Source organism: Panthera uncia (genome assembly GCF_023721935.1).
Source record: "Panthera uncia isolate 11264 chromosome D3 unlocalized genomic scaffold, Puncia_PCG_1.0 HiC_scaffold_8, whole genome shotgun sequence".
Taxonomy (NCBI): Eukaryota; Metazoa; Chordata; class Mammalia; order Carnivora; family Felidae; genus Panthera; species Panthera uncia.
Window position 1 is genome coordinate 68,339,444 of NW_026057586.1, and position 25,857 is coordinate 68,365,300.

General features: G+C 42.5%; 2 protein-coding genes and 1 non-coding gene across 3 annotated transcripts; 2 read left to right on the forward strand and 1 right to left on the reverse strand.

Annotated features, from left to right (window-relative positions):
* Nucleotides 1–675: 675 nt before the first annotated feature.
* Nucleotides 676–13,503, forward strand: CCDC117 (coiled-coil domain containing 117). The gene is made up of 5 exons (XM_049619801.1): nt 676–1,001; nt 1,674–1,724; nt 6,422–6,646; nt 7,089–7,226; nt 10,522–13,503. Exons 1-5 carry the CDS (start codon nt 820–822, stop codon nt 10,757–10,759), a joined length of 834 nt encoding a protein of 277 aa, XP_049475758.1. The 5' UTR covers nt 676–819; the 3' UTR covers nt 10,760–13,503.
* LOC125914940 (U6 spliceosomal RNA) lies at nt 5,129–5,232 on the forward strand. Its single transcript, XR_007455492.1, has one exon. It is a non-coding gene; the product is annotated as a U6 spliceosomal RNA (small nuclear RNA).
* Nucleotides 13,504–16,129: 2,626 nt separating the features above from the next.
* On the reverse strand, nt 16,130–20,984 carry XBP1 (X-box binding protein 1). The gene is given in 6 exon segments (XM_049619791.1): nt 16,130–17,271; nt 17,586–17,669; nt 17,672–17,731; nt 18,740–18,874; nt 19,652–19,748; nt 20,704–20,984. Coding segments are annotated over 6 exon segments (1,176 nt in total). The 5' UTR covers nt 20,946–20,984; the 3' UTR covers nt 16,130–16,713.
* Nucleotides 20,985–25,857: the final 4,873 nt, after the last annotated feature.

The window sequence follows — 25,857 nt, forward strand, 5'->3', positions numbered from 1 at the left end:
TGGATGATACTGTCATTCTGAGATGGGAAAAATGGTATGATCAGTGGTTGCGGTGGAATAACTCTGCTGGGCCCTCTGGCCAGAGTGTCTGTGGATCCAGTCACAGGCTGGAAGACTTGCCAGTACCTCTCACAAGCCTCCTGAGGTTTTTCCTGATCCGCCAAGCAGGTCTCACTAAGGAAACACTAACTTCATTTACATTAAAACGTGGAAAGAAATAATAGCTGATGTTTAACGAATATGTGCTATGTGCCAAGAATTGTTCTGGTGCCAAGCATTGTTCTAAGGGATCTATTCTTTGCTTGTTTTTTAAAGTAGGATTTACGCCTAGTGTGTGGCTCGAACTCATGACCTGGAGATCAAGCGTCGCAAGCTCGCTGAGCCAGTCAGCCACCCCAAGGGCTACATGTTTTTATTCATTTAATTCTCTCATCAACCCTAAGAAGATAGGTACTATTATTACCAGGTTTTACTATTGAGAAAACTGAGGTACAAAGGTGTGAGAATTGGAACCCGTTTCACACTCAAGGCCCTTCAGAGCCACCCTCCAACCCCTGCCAGCTAAGCCGAGGCAGCCATCTTGTTTGTAGTCCTCTTCGACTGCAACTCCCAGCACCCTTCGCGACGGCAGCTCTCCACACACAACAAATCCCGGCGTGCCCCTCGGCGGCCCGGGGTGGAGGGTTCTAGAAGGCGTGACGTGGGGTCGAGAGCGGGCTCAGAGGCGGGCGCCTCTCGGCAGTCGCTGTGGCCGCAGCTGCCGGGCCTGGGGACGCGGGCGGCCGGGGCCGCGGACGCAGCCTCCTCGTCTCCCCGGCCATGGCCGCGCTCGGCCGGCCCTTCAGCGGCCTCCCTCTGAGCGGCGGCCCGGACTTCCTGCAGCCGCCGCCGGCCTTCCCCGGCCGGGCCTTCACGCCGGGAGTGGACGGCGCCGAGCTGGCCCCGCGGCCGGGACCCCGCGCCTCCCCGAGCAGCCCCGGCGGGAGCGCGGCGCGCGGACGGTGAGGAGCCGGCGGGGCGGGCGGGCGCGGAGCTCCGGCTCATTAATCCTCACGACCCTCCGCGGGGAGGGTGGGGGGGGGCTCCTGAGCCCCCACATAGCAGATGAGAAACTGATCCCCAGGGACGTTAACTGTAAGTCGCTTGGGGCCACACAGCCCGGGAGTCCGGGGAGGACCGCGGCAGGCCTGCGCTTCCGAAAAGTGAGCAGACTTTGCCGAGCTTGTCCACTTCGGGCCGGGGGTGGAACCCGGGCCGCCCGGAGCCCGGCCGTCCCCTCGGCGCGGCCGCCAGTGCTAACTTTCAGGGCTTCTCAGACACACACTCGGTCTCTCATCTGCAAAGAGGGACAGAAATGGGTCCTGCTAGTGAGACCGTGGAAGCAAAGTGCTTAGCACAGTGCCTGCCCCTAGAAACGTTTTCCCCACGTCGGCCCCTCCGGATTCATTTCCCACTCTCTCGACAAAGTGGGAAGTTGAGATTTCAACTTCTGACTCGGTCGGGACCACCCAACCAGACCGACCTTGTGATCTGGATATCCAATCCCAGTCAGGAAGGAAGGGGACAAGCCAGTACTTGTGGCATTGGCAAGGTTATTGGGGAAAGGAAGAGTGGATGCCGAAAGCCCGGGCTCAGTAAATTTCTCAATTGACTGATTTTGTTTGTTTCAACAGTGTTTCAGTTCGCTGTAAAAAGAAACACAAGCGAGAGGAGGAGGAGGATGAGTAAGTTTCAGGTGCCATTTATTCACTTTATGGTCATTTCATCTATTTTATATTCCCAGTTACCTAAAAGTGAAAAGGTGAAACATTAGGTATCTGTGCAAGGAGGCACAGGGAACTGCTAACGTCTGTCGCCTTTTAGGGAAAGTAACTGGGTAGCTGGCCTGCCGGAGGGAGACTTCTCTCCGTAATCCTTAGCAATGTTTGAGTTTTCATCCATGTAAATATTATTACGTGCAGAAAGTAAAAGAATTTCAAGTGTGCAAAAGGGTAAAAATTGTAAAGTGTTAGAGTGCATGCTCCCCTTTTCTCCACAGATGCGACCCCTGTTACCTGTTTCCAATTTCTCCTTTGGAAGATAATCTAAAAACTTAACGAGTTTATAACTGTATATACCTCAGGTTTTCTACATTTCTAAGAAGGTAACTTCACATTGTGTAACACTTGGATCTTTCCATTTTGCTATCCTGTGGCTTGTTGCATATGGGCAGGTAGACTTCTACCTAATTTCTTCTGCAACATTGAATAGAATTCTGTTGTAAGTAGGTATAGATCATTAACCATTCTCCTGTCCATGGCTTTCTAAATTCTTTCTAGTCTTTTGCTTTTACTGTAGGTTAAATCTACCATGCCCTTCTTTTTTAAAGTTCCTTGTAGGGGCGCCTCGGTGACTCAGTCAGTTAAGCGTCCGACTTAGGCTCAGGTCATGATCTCTCGGTTGCTGAGTTCAAGCCCCACGTCGGGCTGTGTGCTGACAGCTCAGAGCCTGGAGCCTGCCGGATTCTGTGTCTCCCTCTCTCTCTGCTCCTCCCCTGCTTGCGCTCGCTCTGTCTGTCTGTCTCTCTCTCTCTCTGTCTCAAAAATAAACATTAAAGGGGCACCCAGGTGGCTCAGTCGGTTAAGCGGCCGACTTCAGCTCAGGTCATGATCTCGCGGTCCGTGAGTTCGAGCCCCACGTCGGGCTCTGTGCTGACAGCTCAGAGCCTGGATCCTGTTTCAGATTCTGTGTCTCCCTCTCTCTCTGCCCCTCCCCCGTTCATGCTCTGTCTCTCCCTGTCTCAAAAATAAATAAACGTTAAAAAAAAATTAAAAAAAAAGAAATAAAAACAAGATTTAAAAAAAAAAAACATTAAAAAAAAAAGTTCCTCGTATATATGTACAAGTAGGTTAATGGATTTCTAGATGGGGTATGGCATGCATTTTAAATTTGAACAAGAGTTGTTGCCAACTTATATTCCTTTTAACAGTGGAAATGGTTGCTTCTCCATCTTGTCACCAGAACTGTATTTTCAAACTGTTTGTTTGTTTGTTTTCAAACTTTTTTTTTTTTTACCCTCACTTCCGGGTAAATAATTACATCTCCTAGACAGGCAGTGTAATAGAAAAATGAGTGAAAGAATCTCTCAAAGAAGATATCGAAATGACCAACCAAAAGAAAGGTGTTCGTTTAACTTTATCAGTCTTTAGGAAAATGCCTAGTAAAAGCCGCAGTGTGATCTACTTTACCACCAGATATTGGAGCACCCGGTAACTCTGCAATACTATAGATGAGAATGTAAATTGGTACAAGCACTTTGGGAAATAGTTTGGCATTATCTAGTAAGTTGAAGGCATACCTACTCTGTTACCCAAACGTTCCACTCTTGAGTAGGTACACACTCGCAGCAGGAGGCACGTACAAGAAGGTTCATAGCATCCTTGTTCATAATAGCTCTAAACTGGAAAAGACCCATAGGTCCCTCAACAGTAAAATGGGTAAATTAAATTCATACAAAGGAATTCTATTCAGTACAAAGGGGCAAAAGAGAATGTATTGCATTTATCAACATGGATATGTCTTATAAGCATAATATGAGCAAAAAAAAAAAAATCCCAAGAATGTATACAGTACAATTTCCTAAGTATAAGGTTGAAAGCCAGGCATAGTTTTGCCCTAAACATTGTTTAGGGATGCATATTTACGTGCTTGATAATGTATTTTTTAAAAGAAGTAAATACTGTAATACAGTGTTTACCTGTAGGATGGAGAATATAGAGTACCATTTTGGGATGTTGGCAGAGGTCTGTATCTTGAATGTTATTATTTTTTTAATGCTTATTATTTTGAGAGAGAGCAGAGGAGGGGCAGAGAGTGAGAAGGGAGAATCCCAAGCAGGCTCTGCACTGTCAGCACAGAGCCTGATGTGGGGCTCAAATTCACAAACTGAGATCATGACCTGCACCAAAACCAAGAGTCAGATGCTTAACCGACTGAACCACCCAGGCGCTCCTACAAATGTTATCTTTATGGATGCATATTTTCTAATTATTCATTGAATTGTGTAAGTGTAGGATTTCATAGTTAAAATATGATCACTGTTTTAACTTATATCTTGTAAATTAAAGTTACGTCGAACATCTTTTCATTTAATGCATTCGTGTTTCATTGTGTCAGTTCATGTTTGTGCAGATTTCCTATTGCCGTATTGATCTTTTTCTTGTTCATCCATAAGAAATCTTTACGAAAGAAATCAGTAGTTTGTTATGTGTGTTATGCTTCCCCAAAATTTGTCATTTGCCTTTTAACTTTGTGTAGGTTTTGTTTGTTTTTTGGCCAGCAGAAACTTTGGATTTTCTAACTTTTTGAAGCACGCTAAATAGATTTGTAAGTTGTGTCAGTTTAAAAACCATCAGGCCAGACAGGATTTAGGTTCTTAATTGCCTTGGGATTGCTGCGCATACATAGGGACCTCTTTGCCCTTGTCTTTTGGAGTACTCTATAAGACATACTTGAATAAAGAGTCCCAGTGTTAAAAGTTTGAAGCGTAAAATCTGTTGGCTTAAAAAGTTAACCACCTTTGGGGTGCCTGTCTGGCTCAGTTGGTAGAGCATGCAATGGGGTTGACAGTCCAAGCTCCACATTGGGTGTAAAGCTTACTTTAAAAAATAAACAAAACCATCTTTAATTTACAGATGAAGAGATTGAGGCCCTGAGACTGAGGAACTTGACATTTGGATATCTAATGCGTACTGCCCACCTGCCACTTCCATAGCTCTTATCTGTACTTTGAAGTCTTTTAAATCACATTTTCTTTGGAGCTTAATTATCATTGATCTCTAATTACTTGCAAATGGACCTACAAGGCATGAGATAATTTAGTCCAAATTGTTGGAGGTTAGAGATCAGAACGCAACTCTTACACTCAGTTGCATTTCGTAGTTGAATTATTGGATGTGCTAGGAAATTATCTGTTCTCTCCAGATAGATGTATTCTTTTTCTTAGCTGGTTTTGTGTGTATAGTTTCTCCTGCTTTCCAAAACACCACACCATAAAACTATCCACTATTACAGAAATATTTGATGTATAGCTAGACATTTTTAATACTTTCTTATCAGTTAAAACCAACTATAAACTAAACATATTATTGTGCTCACTTCAGCAGCATGTGTACTAAAAATTGGAATGATAACAGAGATTAGCGTGGCTCCTGTGCAAGGATGATACACAGATTCGTGGAGTTACATATATTCAGATTATAGCTACAGTTGTGAGCATAGCATAAGATTTAGAGTTGTTGAATCACTATGTTGTACCGTAAACTAATGTAACACTGTATGTCAACTATGCTAAAAAGAAAAAAAGACCTCAAAAAACTAAACCATTTTTTAAAAACATTTAATAGTTGATTCCAATAAAAGTCTAGGTTCAAGAGAGCATTGTCAGATTTTATATTGCCAGAGACTTTAATGTTGTTTTTTGTATCCTTTTTTTTAAAGTTGATTTTTGTAGTTGTACCGTGAACAGAAATTTCTTGTAAAATACATACCACTTCCTTTGACCTTCAGTTTAGAGAGTCAGAAGCTGTGGTAACCATTAACAAATTTTTTTTTTTTTTTTTTTTTTTTTTTTTTTTAGTTGCAGAGCTGTGTTCTGTTTCTGACACTGCACTTGCTGATGCCCAAGCAATAAAGTACTTCTGGTCTAAATACTTAAATAGAATAGGACCAGTTGTCTATTTTATCTGCTTCAGAGTGTTTTCAACTAAATTGGGCATGTTGTAGTACATGCAAATACTAGTTCATGGCATAAGCTTGAACTGTTGAACTTCCTGTAAGGAGGCCGCAAGTTCCAGTGAGAATGGCATAAGAGCTAGGACTTGGGAGCTTTGGTGTCTGGTGCCCAACGTGTAACTCTACCTTATATGACAAAGAGACTCAGAGCCAAATCATAGTCTCTGACATTCTGGAGAGGATCAAGAGAATCATCTACAGCCTATTGGAACATACCTGATCAAGCATGTATTTTCGTCCTGCAGGAGTATAGAACACCTGTAGACTATCTCCCCATGTGGAGCAAGCAGAATTGTGACAAAATATGGCTGGTGCTGAATTGCTGCCTTGTGGTTTTGGTTTCTGTACTTTCCACGTGACCTACCCAGAGCCAAGTAGGAATGACTTTAAGTTCCCACATTGACTACTTCTGATCTGAGAAAGCAAAATCTTGCAGGTACAGTCTGATACAGTAGAGAGCAGTAGAAGAAAACATCTCAAGGAGGCTGTCAAAATGGCAAAATGCAAAATTCTCCATCTTGCAATCACACACTATCAAAAATTAGAGTTTTTTGTATAAGAGTTTAGGCATAGGGATTAGACATAGGGATGATAAATGTTTTATTTATATGATTCTGAATTTTCATTGATTTTTTTTTTTTTTTTTCAGTTGTCCAGTAAGAAAGAAAAGGCTAACTGAAGCAGGGCTGTGTGCTGGTCCTAATGACTGGATTCTTTGTGCACATCAGGATATAGAGAGTCATGGAGTAAATCCGTGTACTAGTGGTCTCTCTGCACCTGGCATGTTAGATGTAATTTGTGAAGAAATGGATCAGACAACGGGAGAACCACAGTGTGAAGTTGCCCGAAGGAGGCTTCAGGAAATTGAGGACAGGTAAATGGGTAGTGTATGTTGCTGGCTTCTTGTTGGTCTCATGTGCCATCTCTGCTCTCTTAAGCTAGTCTAATTAGTCAGTTTGGTCATAATGGTGATCCTCAATCTCTCAGACTATGAACTCAAAGTTTACACATTCAATGTTAAAGTAAGTTCTTCTCATAGAACTTTGCTGGATGTTAGTGTTTCTGAATATTAATTTTTGGTTTATGGGAGTTTTCAGGGACATGTTCTTCAAATTTGATTGCATCTGATGTAAAACTTGTGTTAAATACTGAGTAACTCTTCTGCCTGTACTTTCTTCACTCAGCCTCATGTTTTACTTGATCTTTTCCTATAGCATCTGTTGCTTTTATTATTATTTTTAAAATTTTGTTCAATTGCTACAGTACATAACAGCTTGACTAATTTTTCTTTCTCTGCTTCTGCTGCCTTTATTTAGGATAATTGATGAAGATGAAGAAGTTGAAGCTGACAGAAATATTAACCATCTCCCCAGTCTTGTTCTTTCTGACACCATGAAAACAGGTTTGAAGAGGGAATTTGATGAAGTCTTTACAAAGAAAATGATTGAGTCCATGTAAGTGTTGGTTCCTGGTTTCCTTTTAATTGTGATCTTGAAGGGAGACCTGGTGGTGTCTCCTGACAAGGCCCGTGCTATCCTAGTCTTGTCTCCTGCTCGCCATGTCTCCTGCTCACCAGCCCAATGAAAGTACAATAGGTTTTCTATTTAGCTTAGTCTGGATACAGACTTTTTTCTTAGTTAACTGTGGGTGAACAAGATACTGTGCATGGACAAGTTTGAAGTATACATACCTTCTTAACCTCAGATTCTTTTGAAGTTCTGAAGTGGGTGACCATCTAATACTTCGGGATGGGAGGATTGACAATATACTATTCTCTTAAAGTATTGTCGTAGGATATGGAACCACATTTCAAAAGCTCTTGTTTACCAGCCTCTCTCAGTTGTTCAGGAACACCATTAAGACCTAGAAAACAGGTGCCTGGGTGGCTCAGTTAAGTGTCCGACTTCGGCTTAGGTCATGATTTCACCACTCATGAGCCCTGCATCAGGCTCTGTGCTGACAGCTCAGAGCCTGGAGTCTGTTTTGGATTCTGTGTCTCCCTCTCTCTCTGCCCCTTTCCCACTCTCTCTCTCTCTCTCTCTTTCTCAAAAATAAATAGCATTAAAGAAAAAATTTTTTTAATAAAAATAAAAAATAAAAAGACCTTAAAAATAAACCAGAAGAAATCTACCATCAGCCAAAACAGTTACCACAAAGGCCACAATCCAAAGCTCGTGTTCTTGTCTCACAGTGGATAGTCTCTCAGGGCTTTAGCTCTAAGCCAGTTTGCTCTTAAGTTAGACCCAGTTTACTGACCTCAGGTACCTGGATTCTTAGAGCATCAGAGTAGAAACGAAGAAACAGCAAGTGAGAGCAGTACAAACTCATAGTAGTGAGTAGTGACAATACAGTGTGAGGACTAGAGCGGAAACTAGAAAGCACACATAACCTAAAAAGCAAAGCAGCCTGGGGCCATTAACGTAAAAACTAATGCTAGTCTGTAATTCCTATAGTCCTTGAGCTTACAAGATCTGAAGCCATCATTATCCACGTGTAAAGTAATAGTCAAGTCACAAAGTGCCATTTAGGTGTTGCCTGGAAAATACCGTAGACAGATTTGATACTTTGTGAGGGTAAGTGTCAGATATCTAAAAAAACCTCTTAGGACACCAGCCCCAGTGATGCCAAGCAGATGAGGCATTATTGCCTTTGGCCACAGTGGGTTCAGCTGCTGCTTGATGTTAGATCACAGAGGTTTTGCATTAGCCCCCTAGCTTGAGCTTATAATTAACTAACCAGCCCTGAGAGTGGGTAAATAGCCAAGAGTAAACAGGTCATTTTGCCCTACAACCTAAAAAAAATAGCACTTTCTGCTCTCAGTAGTTTTCCAGAAGCTAACCTTTGGGAGTATTCTTCATTGTGGTTTATTTAGTTTTATTTGCCTTTAGGTTCCAGAAACCATCAAACCATCACTGGATGGAGGAGGACTGAGGGGCAGGCAGGCCCTGGCAACATAAATCGTTTAGACTTATTGCAAAAAGCATTATACTTCATAGTTATACTAAGCAAAAGGTATACAGAGATGCTTTTAATGTGTTTGGTCAGTGTTTCATTTATAGTTTAGGGGCACCTGGGTGGCTCAGTCGGTTGAGCATCTATCTGACTTCGGCTCCGGTTATGATCTCATGGATCGTGGATTCGAGCCCCACATCGGGCTCTGTGCTGACTGCTCAGAACCTGGAGCCTGCTTCGGATTCTGTGTCTCCCTCTCTCTCTGCCCCTCCCCCTCTTGTGCTCTCTCTCTCTCTCTCTCTCTCTCTCTCAAAAATAAATAAACATAAACAAATTTATAATAGTTTAGTAGAAGATGGTAGCTCATATCTACTAATATTAACCACAATTTGAGAAACGTATAACGGCATTGAATCAAGGGCCTCTGTTTTTCTTTTTTTAATCTAATTTATTTTTTATAGTTTACATCCAAGTTAGCATATGGTGCAACAATCATTTCAGGAATAGAATCCTTAAGCCCCTTACCCATTTAGCCCATCCCCCACAACCTCTCCAGCAACCCTCTGTTTATTCTCTATATTTAAGAGTCTCTTATGTTTTGTCTCCCTCCCTGTTTTTATATTGCTTTTGCTTCCCTTCCCTTATGTTCATCTGTTTCGTATCTTAAAGTCCTCACATGAGTGAAGTCATATATTTGTCTTTCTCTGACTAATTTCACTTAGCATAATAAGGGGCCTCTTTTTCACATTGCATGTTTATATTGCTTTTATTTTTAAATATTTTAAGTAATCTCGGGGCACCTGGGTGGCTCAGTCGGTTAAGTGCCCGACTTCGGCTCAGGTCATGATCTCATGGTTTGTGAGTTCGATCCCCACGTGGGGCTCTGTGCTGATGGCTCAGAGCCTGGAGCCTGCCTCAGATTGTCTCCCTCTCTTTCTGTCCTTCCCCCACTTGCCCTCTGTCTCTTTCTGTCTCTCAAATATAAACAAACATTAAAAAAAAATTTTTTTTAAGTAATCTCTATGCCCAGTGTGGGGCTTGAACTTAACAACCCTGAGATCAAGAGTCACATGCTCTTCTGACTGAGCCAGTCAGTTACCCCTGTGTTAGTTTTAATCACAGCATCAGTACAGCTGGTTGGTTTGGTTAAAAATGCATGCAGAACTGTAAAATTATATGTATTTGAGTGTCTTTCTAAAGATCTGTTTGGATCATCACAAGTCTATTTTTTTTTTTTCTTTCTGTTTTTAGTTTATGTACTTGGGGCACGTGGGTGGCTCAGTCAGATAAGCGTCTGACTCTTGACTTCTGTTCAGATCATGATCTCACGATTTGTGAGTTTGAGCCCTGCATGGGTCTTAGCGCTGACAGTGCAGAGCCTGCTTGGGATTCTCTCTCTCTCTGCCACCCCCACCCTTTCCCCTCTCACTCGCACTCTCTCTCAAAATAAATAAAATTTAAAAAAAAAAAAATAAAGTTTGCTTACTTATTTTTGAGAGAGAAAGAGAACGAGCAGGGGAGGGACAAAGAGAGGGAGAGAGGATCTGAAGTGGGCTTTGTGCTGATAGCAGAGAGCCGGATGCAGGGCTCGAACTCAAGAACCATGAGATCATGACCTGAGCTGAAGTTGGATGCTCAACTGACTGAGCCATCCAGGTACCCTACCCCATAAGTTTCCTAGTTTGATGCCATCAGTTCTTAACTCTAGATATTTGGTAGCAAACGTTAGCTTTTCAACATGTATCCTTTATTTCCGTATCCTAAAAGTTTTGATAAAGTCTGTGTTTTATGTCTTAGGAGCCGTCCTTCCATGGAGCTTGTGCTCTGGAAACCTCTCCCTGAACTCCTTTCTGATAAGCCAAAGCCGTCATCTAATGCTAAGAACTACACAGGAGAGAGCCAAACCAAGCATGCAGCTGCCGGCACTGCCTTCCCTGGGAGAACTGAACTGTTCTTGGAACCTCGGCAAACAGGGATGCCTGTTTACAGTGGTTTGGAGACAGCCGCTTGCACAGAAGAAGAGATGGAACTCTAGAAACCAGTTTCTATGCTAAAGTTGTCAAATTTTAGAAGGCTCATGTATTTAGTCGTGAGCCTACTTGTATAGTATAGGGACTTGAAAGTTTTATAAAACGGGTGTAATAATATCTCCACCTGTGATTTGGGGTGGGACTCTCATTTTGGGTAGCCATTTCTTGAATCCAACTTTTTGCCAAGGAAGCTTGTCTCAAGGGAAAAGCAGTTTTCCAGGGGGCTTATTAAGGGAATGTGAAATTGCGGCCTGCAGAGGCAAGTATAAAAGCTGTGTATCCAAGGGTGACTTCAGTCATCTGTTACATTATCTAAACCATTCAGATAATCAGAGAAAATGCAGATGCTTGAATCTGAAAAAGATGCATTAAGAAAGAAGGATGCTCCTACTATGACTGTGCCCTGACAGTTGAGTCACAACTTCCATCTATGGATATAGGAGCTCTGTTTACAATGGTGACTGTGTATGATTGGGAAGAGGAGGGAGAAAAGCAGTAGCTTAAGCCTATTGCTAAGAGATTTAACAGAGGCTCTGAAACTTGTATGTTGTCCGTTCTGTGTATCTATATTGATTTAATAGCTGGTAGCACTGTGGCTCACCTCTTAGCCTCTGCAAATGCAGTGAAAATAGAAAGAAAAGGTTTTTCCTTCAAGGCTTTTTTGCCTTGTGCTACTGTTGCTCCTTGGTTTCCCTTGCACAACACTTCAGGAGTGTTTACAACGTAATTAACTTTGAACGATAGTTAAAAAGTGATTGTGAGGTAACCCATGTGTAAATTGGCTACGGAAGAAAGTTCCCTTAAGTAATCCCAAGGAACTGCCGTGTCAGCTAAGCCCAGCATTGATAGATATTTTTAAAAGGTTATGCCTATGTTAGCAAGTCGAGTATTTTAGTGTTAACGTAGAAAACAGTGACAGAATAATGAACTGAGAACATATGGGTGAGTGACATTGAGATGTACTGAACTAGCCACTTTGCCCGGTGCTTCAGCTGTTGGTGCAGTAAACCTCAGAGTTAATAGAGAACAGCTTCCTGCTAATAGGACATCTTCATCTTGAGGAACTAAACCAGGCTCAAGGTGTCCTTTGGGGATAACCAGGATTGAAGTTTTTTTATTTCTCAGGAAGGGCTCTTCTGTGTGGCAAGGACTCAGTAGTGCCGATTAAAACAACACTTCCTTTAGTGCTACAGAATCTCCACTATAACTTATTAAATGAGTGTAATAGTGTAATACTGGCCCTTAAAACACAATGGGAGACCACCCCAGTTCTTTTTGTTCTGTTTTGTTTTCCGGGTTTCTTCCTCCTTTGTAGGAATCAGATATCTTATGTAGAAAAAAAAAATGGTTTATGCCAAGTAGAGGTGACTTTTGAGAAACCAGCTCCCAGGCATTTTTGAAACCCATGCTGAAATCCCTCCCCTTGTAACAGATGGCGTAGAAGTAACAAGTCTGTTCATTGGACTGTTTCTTCCTTTGCCTGTTGTTCCTGCTTTCTCTATTTCTGTCTGGACAGTCAGGAAAAGATTTAATGTTTAATATTTAAACAATATTTAATGTCTACACAGTAAAATTATTCGAACTTCAAACCAGTATTAAAACCAGTTGGAAACCAGCTAATAGTTTCTTAATCTCAGATTTAGAGATGAATGTAAACTGTATTCTGTTGAAATGTGCAAGTGTTTGATTCATGCTGTTTGAAAAACTCCTGCCTTTAGGTCACTGTTTAATGGGACCAACTTACAAAGTTTGTAGCCTTAAAGAAATCGCCGTGCTAAAAAATTTTGTTCTGGTGTAACTTAAAAACGTGAAGTGACCATCCAGAATTTGGAGTTCGTCCCAGTGTTAGGGTGGAAGGGGTGACGACTTTCCAGAGAAGGACCCAAAACACACTAAGAGTGTCTTCGATAGGAATTGTGGGGCAAGCCTCTGCTCGAAGGTCTGTATGAGGAAAAGGAGGAACAGCTCCAAAACAAGGCTCTGATACCACTGGTAACTATAGGAGAGAATTAAGAATCTGTTCATTAAAATCCAAACAACTTGTTTCAGGAGTCAGATTATCTGACGTGATTAATTATTTCTGCAGGAAAATGGATGTTTAATGCTCCTTTTTAAACTTTATCCTTTTGCATATGTTTGTACAGAAATTTTCTTCATCCTTGTGGTGCTTATTCATCTGAGCCGTTTCCACAGTCTCCATGCCTCTGCTTTGTTTTTCTTTGTTTTTCTTTTATAGTGTAAGGCTTTTGCTTTTGCCTTAAGGTTTCCCTAGGGAATCAATAGGTCTTTTCGTACAGCTTTGAAGCATGGATCAAACATTGGCTTATTATGCTAATGTGTGAAGAGAAAAACTATCTAAAGCAGGTGAGCTTTAATGAACAAATGTATATTTTCTCTGAGTTTGAGTAGGTGTGTGTGGGTTTTTTTTTTTTAATATAAAGTTAAGTCCAGTTCTCAAAAATATTAATCAGTCGTTAAAAAAAAAAAAAACTCATTTTCAAAAAAGGTGCAAATGTAAAATTTAGAAAAAAACAAACAAACTAGGGTGTGGGGCTAGAACCATGAGAAGAAATGCTTATTTATAAGCAGGTTCGTTAATTATTTTGGATTTGAAATTTGGTTTCATTATTTAATAGTGACAAGAATGGTGTAGTACTAGGAAGGTTCTGGAAGATGCTGTCAACTTTAAAATGAGAATCTGGTGTTTCTGTATTTTATTGTTTTCAATAAAACTTCTTAAGTGTTTTGATTTTGAGGTATTTGTATTCCTGCACATAAGTAAACAAAATTAGCGACCTCTTTCTTTTAAATTGTATTTAAAGCAGCATTCATATTAGTGAGGGGCTTAAGTTTATTTTGAAGAGATGACTGTGTTGGGTTATAAGTAAGCTTCATAAATGAATTAGCTATTTCCAAAATAAACTAGGTTTTGCCGTTCTAAAACCCACAGAATGCTTTCCACTCTACTTAGCAATTTGCTGCTGTCAGTCACTAGCATTGATTGGCAGTCGTGACTGATTGCCAGTATTCAGATGGCAGTAGTGACAGTCTTCAAAACTGTTTAAATATAGAGTTGGAAACAGTATATGGACTTCACAGCATTTTTGTTTTTACAAGTTGGGGACCTTTAAAAATAGGGAATAAGAAAATTGCATGGTATTTGGTTAGTGGTCATTCCCTATGAGTTGACAGGTCACTGGGTGGCAGTGTTGCCTGCATATTTACAATCTTGATAACCTTGAATCCCTGAATCGTGGGCAGGCGGAGTTAAGTTTGGGGTGCAGTTGTGGAAAATTCAGGATATTGTTTTTCACTAAAATTTGGAAATCACAGCTAAAAGTTACCTACCCTCGTTATTTTACAGATTTGGAAACTAAAGCTTAATTAGTGAATGACCTTTTAGTATTAGAATCAAACTCAGCAGGTTCAGTGTTCTTCCTACTTGACCACTGGTTTTACAGTCTTCTCATAGAATACCTTAAAATGTCATTTAAATTTCATTGAAATAATCTACGATAGAGTGTGGTTCAGTCAGTGTGATACTAAACTCCTTGAGAAAATACAGTTTTGTGTATATCTGTCTGGTCCAAATACTCTGCCAGTGGCATTTTAGAGCTCAGTTGCATGCATTTAGACTACAGCTCCAGCAAGACAAGGATGTTGTCTTTCAACAACTGATTAGTGGGTAAACAGGCCCGTCTTCCTGTCCTTTAATGAACTTGAGAAGTCCCCAGGTAAAGATTTCATTCTTAGCATATTAGAATTTAACTGATAAAATCTTTCTGGAGTAGGCAGGGTTACCTTTTGCCTACAGTTCTGTTCCTACCTTATGTCTGCTCCAGTAGAATACCTAGTAGAAAAGCAAGGGGGCACATATACATTGGTGTTACAAGACCCAGGAAAATGGTGTGCAGACATTTGTCGCCTGATTCACTTTCAGTTATGGACAGCCCTCTGCATCTAATAGAAATCTTGCTTTGGTTTTGCAGAAGGAGATCTTGATTTTTATTTCTGACCAATTTGTTTCAGTAAGATATCCTTAAATAACAGGTGTTTTGTCAAGGCTGAGCAGTGTTGAGTCATTTTCACCCATCTGTGCAGGAAATGAAAACCCTGAAGATCAACGCAGGTTATGTATGTCCTGTGTTATCCCTGTTCGTACAGCTGACTCTTTCATGTGATGTCATTCAATGTAAATTATTTGAGCCTCAATCTCCAGATGCTTCTGCAATTATGATGGAGAGTGGCTAAAATGCATCTGTAATTGCATTTGCCTAGACAATCCCTAAATAGACACCCAGCACTTAGGTTTTCAGTTATAGAAAATCAGGTGATCAGATTTTTAATCATGGGGACAGCTGGAGGCTGTTGTACATTTATAATACAGAAACTGAGCCTAAGCAAGCTTGCATTGCTAATAATAGGATTGAGCTCTGGCCTTAGTGACCAGGGATTTTAGGCTGTCGTGTGGACATGCCTCCAATCACACCAAACATATTCCCTTATACTTGGCTGAAAGTATAGCCTGCTTTGTCTTGCTGCTTGGGATTCTTTGAATCCTTTTGTCTACACTCCTTTACTTTGACCTCTCCAGTGGTAGGCTTAATATTGGCACAGGATGCTGGCATAGGTGAAATGATTTCTGAGGGAAGCCCTTCAGTACCTTTTAAGAGGATTCCCAAGGAAAAACGCACATGAAGGATGAGGTTATCATCTCTATAGCTTTGGGGTAATGTTGATGTGTCGGATTTTTCCTTGAACAGGTTCATTCTGTGAAACAAATTCCAGGGTATATAAAATACTGTAAGATTAAAATCCCTAAGTGGATTAGGGGAAAATAGCTAACTTTTGAGTGCTTGGGATGGTGCCTAAGTGTACATATACCAAGAGCTTATAATGTATCACCTCTAGCAACCTTTAGATAGTGACTATTATGCCCCTTTACAGGTGAGAAAGTGATATTACATGTCCAGGATTATCTGGCAAACCAGTGGCAGACTTAAACTTGAGTCTAGAAAACGTTTATCCCTGTAAAAATGCCAAGAGAATCTTGATATGTAATGGCATGTTTTTCTCTTAAGATGGTATATAGCAAAATAATGGTTAAGTGTTCTAGCTTGGTCACTTAACGTCTGTAATATTGGCCAGTAAAGCTAAAGAAGCTCAGAAATACAGTAACTACTCAAAGAATAGGTTCCTATCACTTATGGCAGCCAAGAATCAAAGCAGGCAGTAATTAAGGGGGTAAAACTTTCCATCGCTTTAAAAAGTGGCATGCTATGCTCCCTGAAGTTGGATAAATTACTATCGTGGCAATCAGTGAAACAAAACAGTAAGACTTAAAAAGCCCAAGAAGAAATCAAAGAACAAAGACATTGCATTGCACTTTTTAATTGCACAGGTAGTTTTAAATAAATGGAGAAAGCACCTTCCAAAAGTTACACTAGCAGGGAAAGATTTCATCAAGCATTTACATAGTAAATTTCCATAGTTTTACAAAAGATTCTTGATCTTTACTTGAACTGTACATGAGGGAAAGGAGTCCCCTCAGGTAGGTGTTCTGCTTGCAGAAGCAAACTAAAGGACCTAAAATCGGAGACAAGCCTGGGATGCCAAGAAGGGAGAAAAATTATAAAGGGCCATTCATAAATTCCATGTCTAAGACACTTGTCCAGTGACCCTTACAGGAGAATTTTAGGGCAAACTTCTGCCCTTAAGATAAAGGTACAACCTCAAAAGCTGTGATTCTAGATTATAGTAATAAATCTGAGTACCTTGGACTGCTGGATGACAAAAGACAATACTTGGGGTGACCTATAAAGTTTGAACAAATACTTTAGAGGAATTCCCTAGGACTGTACACCCTCTACTTTGGCTTTTTGAATGAAGCATAGGCTTCTCTGCTATCTTCCAGGCAGTGTAATAGTCAAGGAAAAGGGCAACAGCATTGGATCATTCCTTAGACACTAATCAGCTGGGGAAAGAGTTCATTGGCAAAAGTGTCCTCCCAAGAATGGTCTACACCAAGCAGAGAGGACATGTCGCTGAAGGGGGAAGGGGAGCCCTCATATCCACAGTCACTATAAGCATCCAGTAGACAGGAAGATGGCTTCGGGCAGTGGCTGGGTGAAAGTAGATCTGAGGTGCCCAGTTCTGGAATGAAGTCATCTTCTACAAGTTCTTCCTTCACTGAGACAGTGAATTCAGGGTGATCTTTCTCTGAGGGGCTGAAAGGTGCTTCCTCAATTTTCACTACCACATTTGCTTGGCTCTCTGTCTCAGAGGGTATCTCTAAGACGAGGGGCTTGGTATACACGTGGTCAAAACGAATCAGTTCATTAATGGCTTCCAGCTTGGCTGATGACGTCCCCAGTGACGGAGAAGAGGAGGCCGGTAAGGAACTGGGTCCTTCTGGGTAGACCTCTGGTTGTTCCTCCAGGCTGGTAGACTCTGGGGAAGGACATCTGAAGAACATGACTGGATCCAAGTTGAACAGAATGCCCAACAGGATATCAGACTGCAAGAGGCAAAAATTCAATGGAATCCAATCATTAGAATGCACCCAAGAATCTACCTTAGAACACTACTAGGTCCCACAATGTAAGTTAATTATTACGCAATAGGACGACCTCCTAGACCCACAGACCCATTTACCTACGCTTCACTCTGTGCTCTAAACCATCCGCAGATAGGGAAGACCGTCAATATTCACTTCTAACCCAACCAAAACCAACTTCTCCTGCCCTCCTCTGCCTGGTTAGGGATATCAGCCATCAAACAGATGGAATTAACAAGTTATAGACCTCTTCACTAAATCCCGATAACCCCTACCTCAGAGTCTGAAGAGTCAACACCGTCAGAATCCATGGGGAGATGTTCTGGAGGGGTGACAACTGGGCCTGCACCTGCTGCAGAGGTGCACGTAGTCTGAGTGCTGCGGACTCAGCAGACCCGGCCACCGGCCTCGCTCCATTCCCCTAGGAGGAAAGACCACCGTGGATGAACAGCTCAAACTGCTGAGTCCTCAAGGAAACACTCACCAGGCAACTGTGGTTCTCTACTTTCAAGAAAGCTAGAAAACTATTCTTTAGAGCTGAAACCTTTCCCTTACCTTTGTTACCTTTCCATTTTATGGAGTCCTCCACAAGAAGAGGAGGAAAGGTTAAGACTAACTTCATTGTCATTTTCTATGCAATGAAACATTTTCACTCCCCAAGAAAAGATTCACAAAGGACTGAAATTCTTAAATAATATCTTCAGAGATGTTCTCCATAATGTTGTTTTTTTTTTTAATTTTTTTTATGTCTTTATTTTGAGAGCGAGACAGAGCACAAGCAGGGGGAGGGGCAGAGAGAGGGAGATACAGAATTCCAAGCAGGCTCCAGGCTCTGAGCTGTCAGCACAGAGCCTCACACAGGGCTTGAACCCACAGACTGTGAGATTCTGACCTGAGCTGAAGATTCTGACTCACTCTGACCGACTGAGCCACCCAGGGCCCCCATCCATAATAATGTCCTTAATAAAGTACTGCAGTGCATTTAGGCCCCAAATCTTTCTGGACAGCAATTTCTTACAGACTAGAACGGCCCTACTGTCAATCTTAGACCACTTAAGTGATCTCAATAAATGGGCCAGGTCCATACATTAAAACCCATGCATCACCTTCTATCAGAGGGGTGTCACCATCAAAATGAATCCTTTCCCTACTTATTCATATTCATCAAAAAACCACTCTAGTTTTAGTAGCGTTCAGTCAGATTTGACTGGCTCTGTTTCTCTAGTTCTCCTTAATGCTGACATGGTACATTCTGTTGGCTATCAGTATTTGTTAGTACTTGCTTTGAGAGAGCTGTGTAACTTATTTTAATTATTAGGCTCTAGTACTATTCACTACCCAGTTGAAAAATGAGTTTAAGTGTCATTAAGGGGTCATGTCACTTAGAACCAGTTCTCACACAGGACATCAGATATAGGAGACAACTCACCTTGGTCTGGGTCTCTGCCTCCTCTTCAGTAACCAGGGCATCCATCCCCAACCGCTGTCTTAACTCTTGGTTCTCCACTACAAGGCCATGCGTCTTCTCTCGTAAAAGCTGATTTTCTAGCAAGAGTTTCTGGTTCTGTGAAAAAGTTCGTAAGAAGCTTTTAAAACATCCAGTTCTTTCACTTAAGGGTCCACCTGGTGAAGTTTCACTACAGCTCGTTTCCTTTCCTTCTCCTTCACCTTTTGGAAAACAGACAGTTGTTCACAGTAGGTACTCTAAGGAAAGGTCATAGTTATGAAAAATAATCTAAGAAGTGCCATTTTGTGGGGTCACAAATACCACAATGCCTCTAACTACTAATATAGACCCAGCAAAGGGTGACTTGTGACTTTAAATATAATGGCAAAAAAAACCCCTATCTTGAACTAGCAAGTAATAGAAGTGACAACAGCGAACCATAAAATCAAAATATGTTTGCTGGCAACAATTTAAGATTAGGTAATCAGTGGACCACGGAAGGGGAAGGGAAACGTTAGCAGACTTTTGGCCAAGCCAGGAAGGGTCTCAGGTTTAAGCGACAATTTCCTATCTGCTTTTAGGAATTTCTTAGTACTAACTTGATAAACGTAATGTTGTTGTAATGTTGTAACTGGTCAACTTTGAGACAGATCTCACATGGATGGATGCCAGCAGGTCGAAGCGGGTGATCACGTCTGCTCTCCTCAAGCTTCACCACTTAACCACTTAATTACCTAGCTCCCCTAATTTAGACTAGTTTAACTTCCAATTAACTGTCCAATTGTATTCTAAAGAGACGGAAACAACTTGGGATAGGCAGCAAACATCAGAATATTCACCAAGGAAGGATGTACGAGCAATAAAAGGTAAGAGTTCGACCTTAAGTATTTTTACCTCTTCCTCCAAATCTACCACTTGCTGCTCCAGCTCACTCATTCGAGCTTTCTTTCGGTCTCTGGCAGTCTGAGCTGCCACTCTGTTTTTCAGTTTCCTGAGAACAGAAGAGACATACCACAGAGTCATTCCCAAACCTTATTTATATCTTTATTTGAAAACTTGGCCAGCTGCTGCTTTCATTTTCGCTTACAGTATACGGTAGACTAAGGTAAAATACACTCCAGGCTCCTCCCCTCAATGAAACGAAACAAAAAATACAGCATTTTTCATGGATTAGCTTGAAAAACTGCTTCATTCTTCCCCATATTGCGTCATCCACACCCCCGTCGCATCCCGGCCACAGCAAGGACGCTGGACACAAATACTACTCATCTTGCATCATAAGAGATTTCCTCCTCCCCTTTTTTCACTCCCTCGTAGAACTCAAATAAGGGAGAGGCGGATGCCTCTCGCCCTTGCCGATATTCTGGGCAGTCCCGGGACGCCTGGGCCCGTGTCTGCTCAAGGAGGCATTTATGTCACAAAAGGCACACTGATCACAGAAGAACTAACATTTGAGGAGAGGTGAATACGTGGCATTTCTCGGCCGATCTTTCCAAAGACCTCATGAAATAGATACCATCTTAAGAACGCGGAGACTAAGTTTGACTAGTGAGCCTCACAGACCTTCCAACAATTGTCATTTCGGCTCCGCGCCTTCCCAAAATAGTAGGTAAACCAGGAAAAGGCTCCTCGACTCCCTGCTACTGCCCAAATTCAGAAACACTGAATGACAGGTCTGCGGTCACAGAGCATGAGGACTCGGAACCCATGTGCCCGAACACCCAGCTCTATGTATCTCTGACATTAGAGACAAAATTGGGCTAGTGGGGGATTAAAAAAAAAAAAAAAAAAAAAAGGCCTAGGCGGCCCCGCACTCCCGACTTCCTGCCCCGCCCCGCCCCACGCCACGCTGGCACCGCACCGGTCAGGCCAAGGGCGCCCAAGCGCGGCAGGCGGCCAGTCCCCGGCCCCTCGCCCTCAGCGTCCGCGCTCCGACCCTCGCCCACCTCCGCAGCGCCTTCTCCTCGGGACTCAGGTGCGTGAGGCGCTGTCGCTTGCGCGCCTGGGGTGGCCCTCCGCTCGCCGCCTCCGGGCTGGCCCCTCGTTGGTCCGGCACCATAAGTGGCAGAGCCCGGCCGGCCGGGGCTCTGGCGGCGGCAGCGGCAGCGGCGGCGGCGGGCTTGCCGGACAGAAGCAGCACTTTGGGGGCCCCGGCGGCCGGGCTCTGCGCGGACGCCACCACCACCATGGCCCGAGAGTGTGCACGCCAGTGCGCGCCGCCGCCGCCGTCCTCGGGGCGGCCCCGCCGCACCCAGACTTTCTACGGTCGTGGCCCCCCGCGATTGGCCAGCGCCGCGTGACGCGTGGCCGCTCTCGGCACCCATTGGTCCGGCCGGCCCCTAGCAGGCGGGGCCTGAGCGTCCAGCGTGGCGGCTGCGAGGCCCAAGCAGGAGGGGGCGGGGGCGGACCGGGAGGACCCCGGGATGCGGCCTGGAGGGCCTGGAGTTTCCGGGTCTCTTCTGCAAGGGCCCGGAGCCCCGCGGAATTTCCTCGTCGGACGGGTTTTTACCCCCTAGGCTGAAGCAATTCCACTTAGAACGACTGTGTTTAATTCCAAACGAAGAGATTTCCAGACTGATGATTTTATACCAAGACCGCTTGTCACCAGCAGGCTGTCACCTCTGCCCAAACATATTTTATGTCGTGCGCCACGTCGGGCTCCAAGTGGAGCGGAAAGTCGGGAGAGCGCGCCAGCGGGGCCTTGGATTAGAGAAAAGCCTGCAAGGAATTCCGCGAAATAAAGAGTGTTTAGGGAATGAGATAGCGCGTTTTATAACTAGGCTTGGCTCTTAGGTGAGGTTTCATAAACTGAGGCTTGTGATCTCCAAGTGGAAGGAATACATGCAATTTTAATTTGCATTTCTAAATTTTCTATTATGAGCATACTTTTTTCATTTCAGGTGTTAAAACGAGGGTCCCGGGGTCTACCTTCATCCCCCCTGGCATGCGGAGAGGATCGAGGCTCCTGCCCTGACAGCTCAGGAGCAATTTAGGCACATAAATTTATTAGACTCGAGAAATCCGTGGAATCACTCCCCACAGGCATGTTCACTTCTTTTGAAGCAAATTACAAAATGTTAAGTTCCCTGGAATTACAAAGTGATACTTAACTTTAGCAAGTACTTACCGCTTCCCCTGTGCTTAGCACCGTAATGGGTTTCCAGGGATGCAAACATTAGTGAAACTAGCTGGTGGCTGGCACTACTCAAAAAGTGAAAAGATAGAATGGGTCTAGGTAATTTTTCAGTGTCATTAAGTCGGATTAGCTCTTCAATTATATTTTGGTGGGGAGGAAACAGGATAGGAAGAGGGAACTAAATCAAATCAGTCTTTTGATATACAGATCCGTTCTCAAGAGGCACAATTTCTGTTATTCCCAGAACTGGGCCATGAGTCTCCCACAGTACACTGAGCTTGTGCACCTCAGGGCGACCTGAACATACACTGCTTCAGAGAACTGGAGAAGAGGGTTGGGAGGTGATCAGAGAAGCCCCTGTTAGTTCAGCAGGGTGTACCTGAGTAACCATGTGGAGAAGGGCAGAGAAGAAGAGGTGGATGGAGTGCGTTTTGGTCTTGGTTAATGGGGTAGAAATGGAATGTTGAAATTGACTCCTCCAGTTTTGTTTTCAAGGCTTTTTCAAGGCTTTTATCTTTTTTTAATTTTTTTTTTTTAACGTTTATTTATTTTTGAGACAGAGAGAGACAGAGCATGAACGGGGGAGGGGCAGAGAGAGAGGGAGACACAGAATCGGAAGCAGGCTCCAGGCTCCGAGCCATCAGCCCAGAGCCCTACGGGGGCTCGAACTCACTGACCGTGAGATCGTGACCTGAGCTGAAGTCGGCCGCTTAACTGACTGAGCCACCCAGGCGCCCCAAAGGCTTTTATCTTTTTGATAAACATTTAAAATCATGCTCAAAAACAGTAATTTGACCCAATGCAGATTACTATCCATGAAGTCTCAAACACTGAAGACCAAACCTTTGAACAGTTTCATATCCTCTTTGTAAGAGTAATCTGATGTTTCTTGCATCAGGTGCCATTAATATTTTAAAACATTTACTAGGCACTTGTGATAAGAGATATATAAAACACAAAGTTCTTAGTCTTTGTGAAATGCAGGAAACAGTAATGAGAAGCCATAGGTCATTAAGTCTAAATAGATGTCAGTGTAAAACAAAACAAAACAAAACAAAACCCAGTTGCAATTTGAAACTAAAATTCAAAAACTGCTCTAATGTGGTAGCCACTAACCACATGTGGCTATTAAGCACTTGAAATGTTGCTAATCTGAATTAAAATTTGCTGCAAATGTGAAATACATCCTCAGTTTGAAAACTTAGTATGAAAAAAAAGAATGTAAAATATCTGGTTGATCAATTTTTATATCGGTTATATGTTGAAGTGATAGTATGTGTGATATTTTGAGTTAAACTGCTTTTTAGAAATTGGTTTCACCTGTTTCTTTTTTTAAATTGGCTACTGGAACATCAAAAAATTTTTTTTTAAATCTTTATTTATTTTTGGGAGAGAGAGAATGTGTTAGCAGGGGAGGAGCAGAAAGAGAGGGAGATACAGAATCCAAACCAGGCTCCAGGCTCTGAGCTGTCAGCACAGAGTCCAACAGGGGGCTCGAACTCATGAACCATGAGATCGTGACCTGGGTTGAAGTCAGACACTCAACCGACTGAGCCACCCAGGCATCCCTGGAACATTTTAAATTATGCAAGTGGCTTGCAACTGTTTCTGTTGGATAGCACTGGTCTATATGATATCAATGTGGGAGATGACACAGATAAAGAGAAGAAAGGGAAATGAAAGTGTGCTAAGGTTCTTGCCTGCCTCATTCAGGGAAAAGCAATGCATAATGATTAATCCTAGATGCTATTAGAATAAGTAGATGTGTTAATATTGATTTTAGAATTGGGGTGCATGTACCCCTAAGGATATACAAAGGTTTCCCAAGCAACATGTGGGTACATGGATAAAATCTCTTTTCCAAGGTCCAAATCCTTGAGAATGGTACCTCTGAAGCAGATTCTTTTTCCTACCTTGTTTTTTTGGTTTGTTTTGTCTTTAAATGTTTATTTTTGAGAGAGACAGAGTGCAAGTGGGAGAGGGGCAGAGAGAGAGGGAGACACAGAATCTGAAACAGGCCCCAGGCTCTGAGCTGTCAGCACAGAGCCCAATGCAGGGCTCCAACTCGTGAACCTCGAGATCATGACTTGAGCCAAAGTTGGACGCCCAACCGACTGAGCCATCCAGGCGCCCTTGTTTTGTTTTGTTTTTTAAGTAAGCTCTACACCCAATGTGGGGGTCAAACTCATGTCCTCCAGATCAAGAGTCACATGCTGTAACTACTGAGCCAACCAGGCACCCCTCACCTTGTTTTTTGAGTTACCATTCTTGCATTCTGCAGAATGCAGAATGCTCTTCTCACTCATGTTTAATCTTCCTACGGTGCTTTGCCCTGAGGTAGAAAAATCTCAGGAGGTCTATGGGGTACCTGGCTGGCTCATTGGTAGGACACGTGACTCTTGATCTCGGGAGTTGGGGTTGACAATTCAAGCCCCACGTTGGGTGCAGAGATTACTTAAAAATAAAATCTTAAAAAAAAAAAAAAAAAAAAAAAGGAAAAGAAAAATCTCTGAGGGTCCAAACAAATAGGTCAGTTTAACTATTAGTGATGGTGTTGAGAAAGGAAATGACAGTCATCAGTGAGTATCAAATCTCTTTCCAGCTGCACTGGTTCTGATTTTTTGTTTTCTTCTTCTTTTAAATATTTATTTATTTATTTTGAGAAAGAGAGAGAGCACAAGCGGGAGAGGAGCAGAGAGAGAGCGACAGAGGGAACAAAGAGCTCTGACATACTTCTCACTCAGATGCCTTACTCAGACTCCCCAATTAACTTTTTACTGTGTTTGCCTGATCAATCCCTCTCTCCCTTCTCTGTCTGTCTGTATGTATGTAAGAGTGTATTCGTTTTTTTCCTGAACAATTTATGAATAAGTTGCAGATAAGATGCCCCATTACTCCTAACTACTTCGCACATATTTCCTAAAAACCAAGGCATATTCTCTTCATAACTGCAGCACAACCATCAAAATCAGGAAATTAACATATGTATAGATGCAACATCACCATCTGGTCCTCGCACTCCATTCAAATTTCTCTGATTGTTCCAATAATGTCTAAAGTCCCATATCCAGTCAAAGATCAAATATGGCATATCGTGATGACCATGTCTCTTTAGTGTCCTTTCATTGGGAACAATTCCTTGGTCTTTTCTTGTCTTTTCTGACCTTGACATTTTTGAAATGTACAGACAAGCCACAGGTTGGGTTTGTCTGATGTTACTTCATGATTTATGCATTTAGGGCAGCAATATCACAGTGTTGCTGTGTTCTTCTTAGTGCATCATATCAGGAGGTACATGATGTTGACTTGTCCCATAACCAGTGATTATACCTATAACTATAAATTGGTTAAGATGTCTGTTAAGTTTCTCCACTCTGAAGTTAATTATTAAGTATTACACTTATTAATAAGTATTTTATCGAAAGATATTTTAAGATATCTACCTATCCTGTTTTTTTTTTTTAATTTTTTTTAACGTTTATTTATTTTTGAGACAGAGGGAGACAGAGCATGAACGGGGGAGGGGCAGAGAGAGAGGGAGACACAGAATCAGAAGCAGGCTCCAGGCTCTGAGCCATCAGCCCAGAGCCCGACGCGGGGCTCGAACTCACAGACCGTGAGATCGTGACCTGGGTCGAAGTCGGACGTCTAACCGACTGAGCCACCCAGGCGCCCCCCATCCTAGTTTTTATTAGACTTTCACCCACAGTTTTAGTATCCATTGATGCTTCTTGCCTAAATTAATTGTTACTATAATGATTACCAAATAGCGATTTCCTAATTCCATCATTCCTTCTCCATTTTTACCTGGAATTCTACCATGAAGTAGAACTTTCTTTTCTTATTTATTTACTTATATCATTATCCACTCATAAAGTCTTATTTTACTCAGTGGGTTAAAAAGACTCTATTACTGGGGCGCCTGGGTGGCTTGGTCGGTTAAGCGTCCGACTTCGGCTCAGGT

Coding starts and splice junctions, on each gene's coding strand:
- CCDC117 (XM_049619801.1), top strand. CDS start 820: ATGGCCGCGCTCGGCCGGCCCTTCAGCGGCCTCCCTCTGAGCGGCGGC. Junction 1,002..1,673: donor GGGAGCGCGGCGCGCGGACG/GTGAGGAGCCGG, acceptor TTGTTTCAACAG/TGTTTCAGTTCGCTGTAAAA. Junction 6,647..7,088: donor CTTCAGGAAATTGAGGACAG/GTAAATGGGTAG, acceptor GCCTTTATTTAG/GATAATTGATGAAGATGAAG.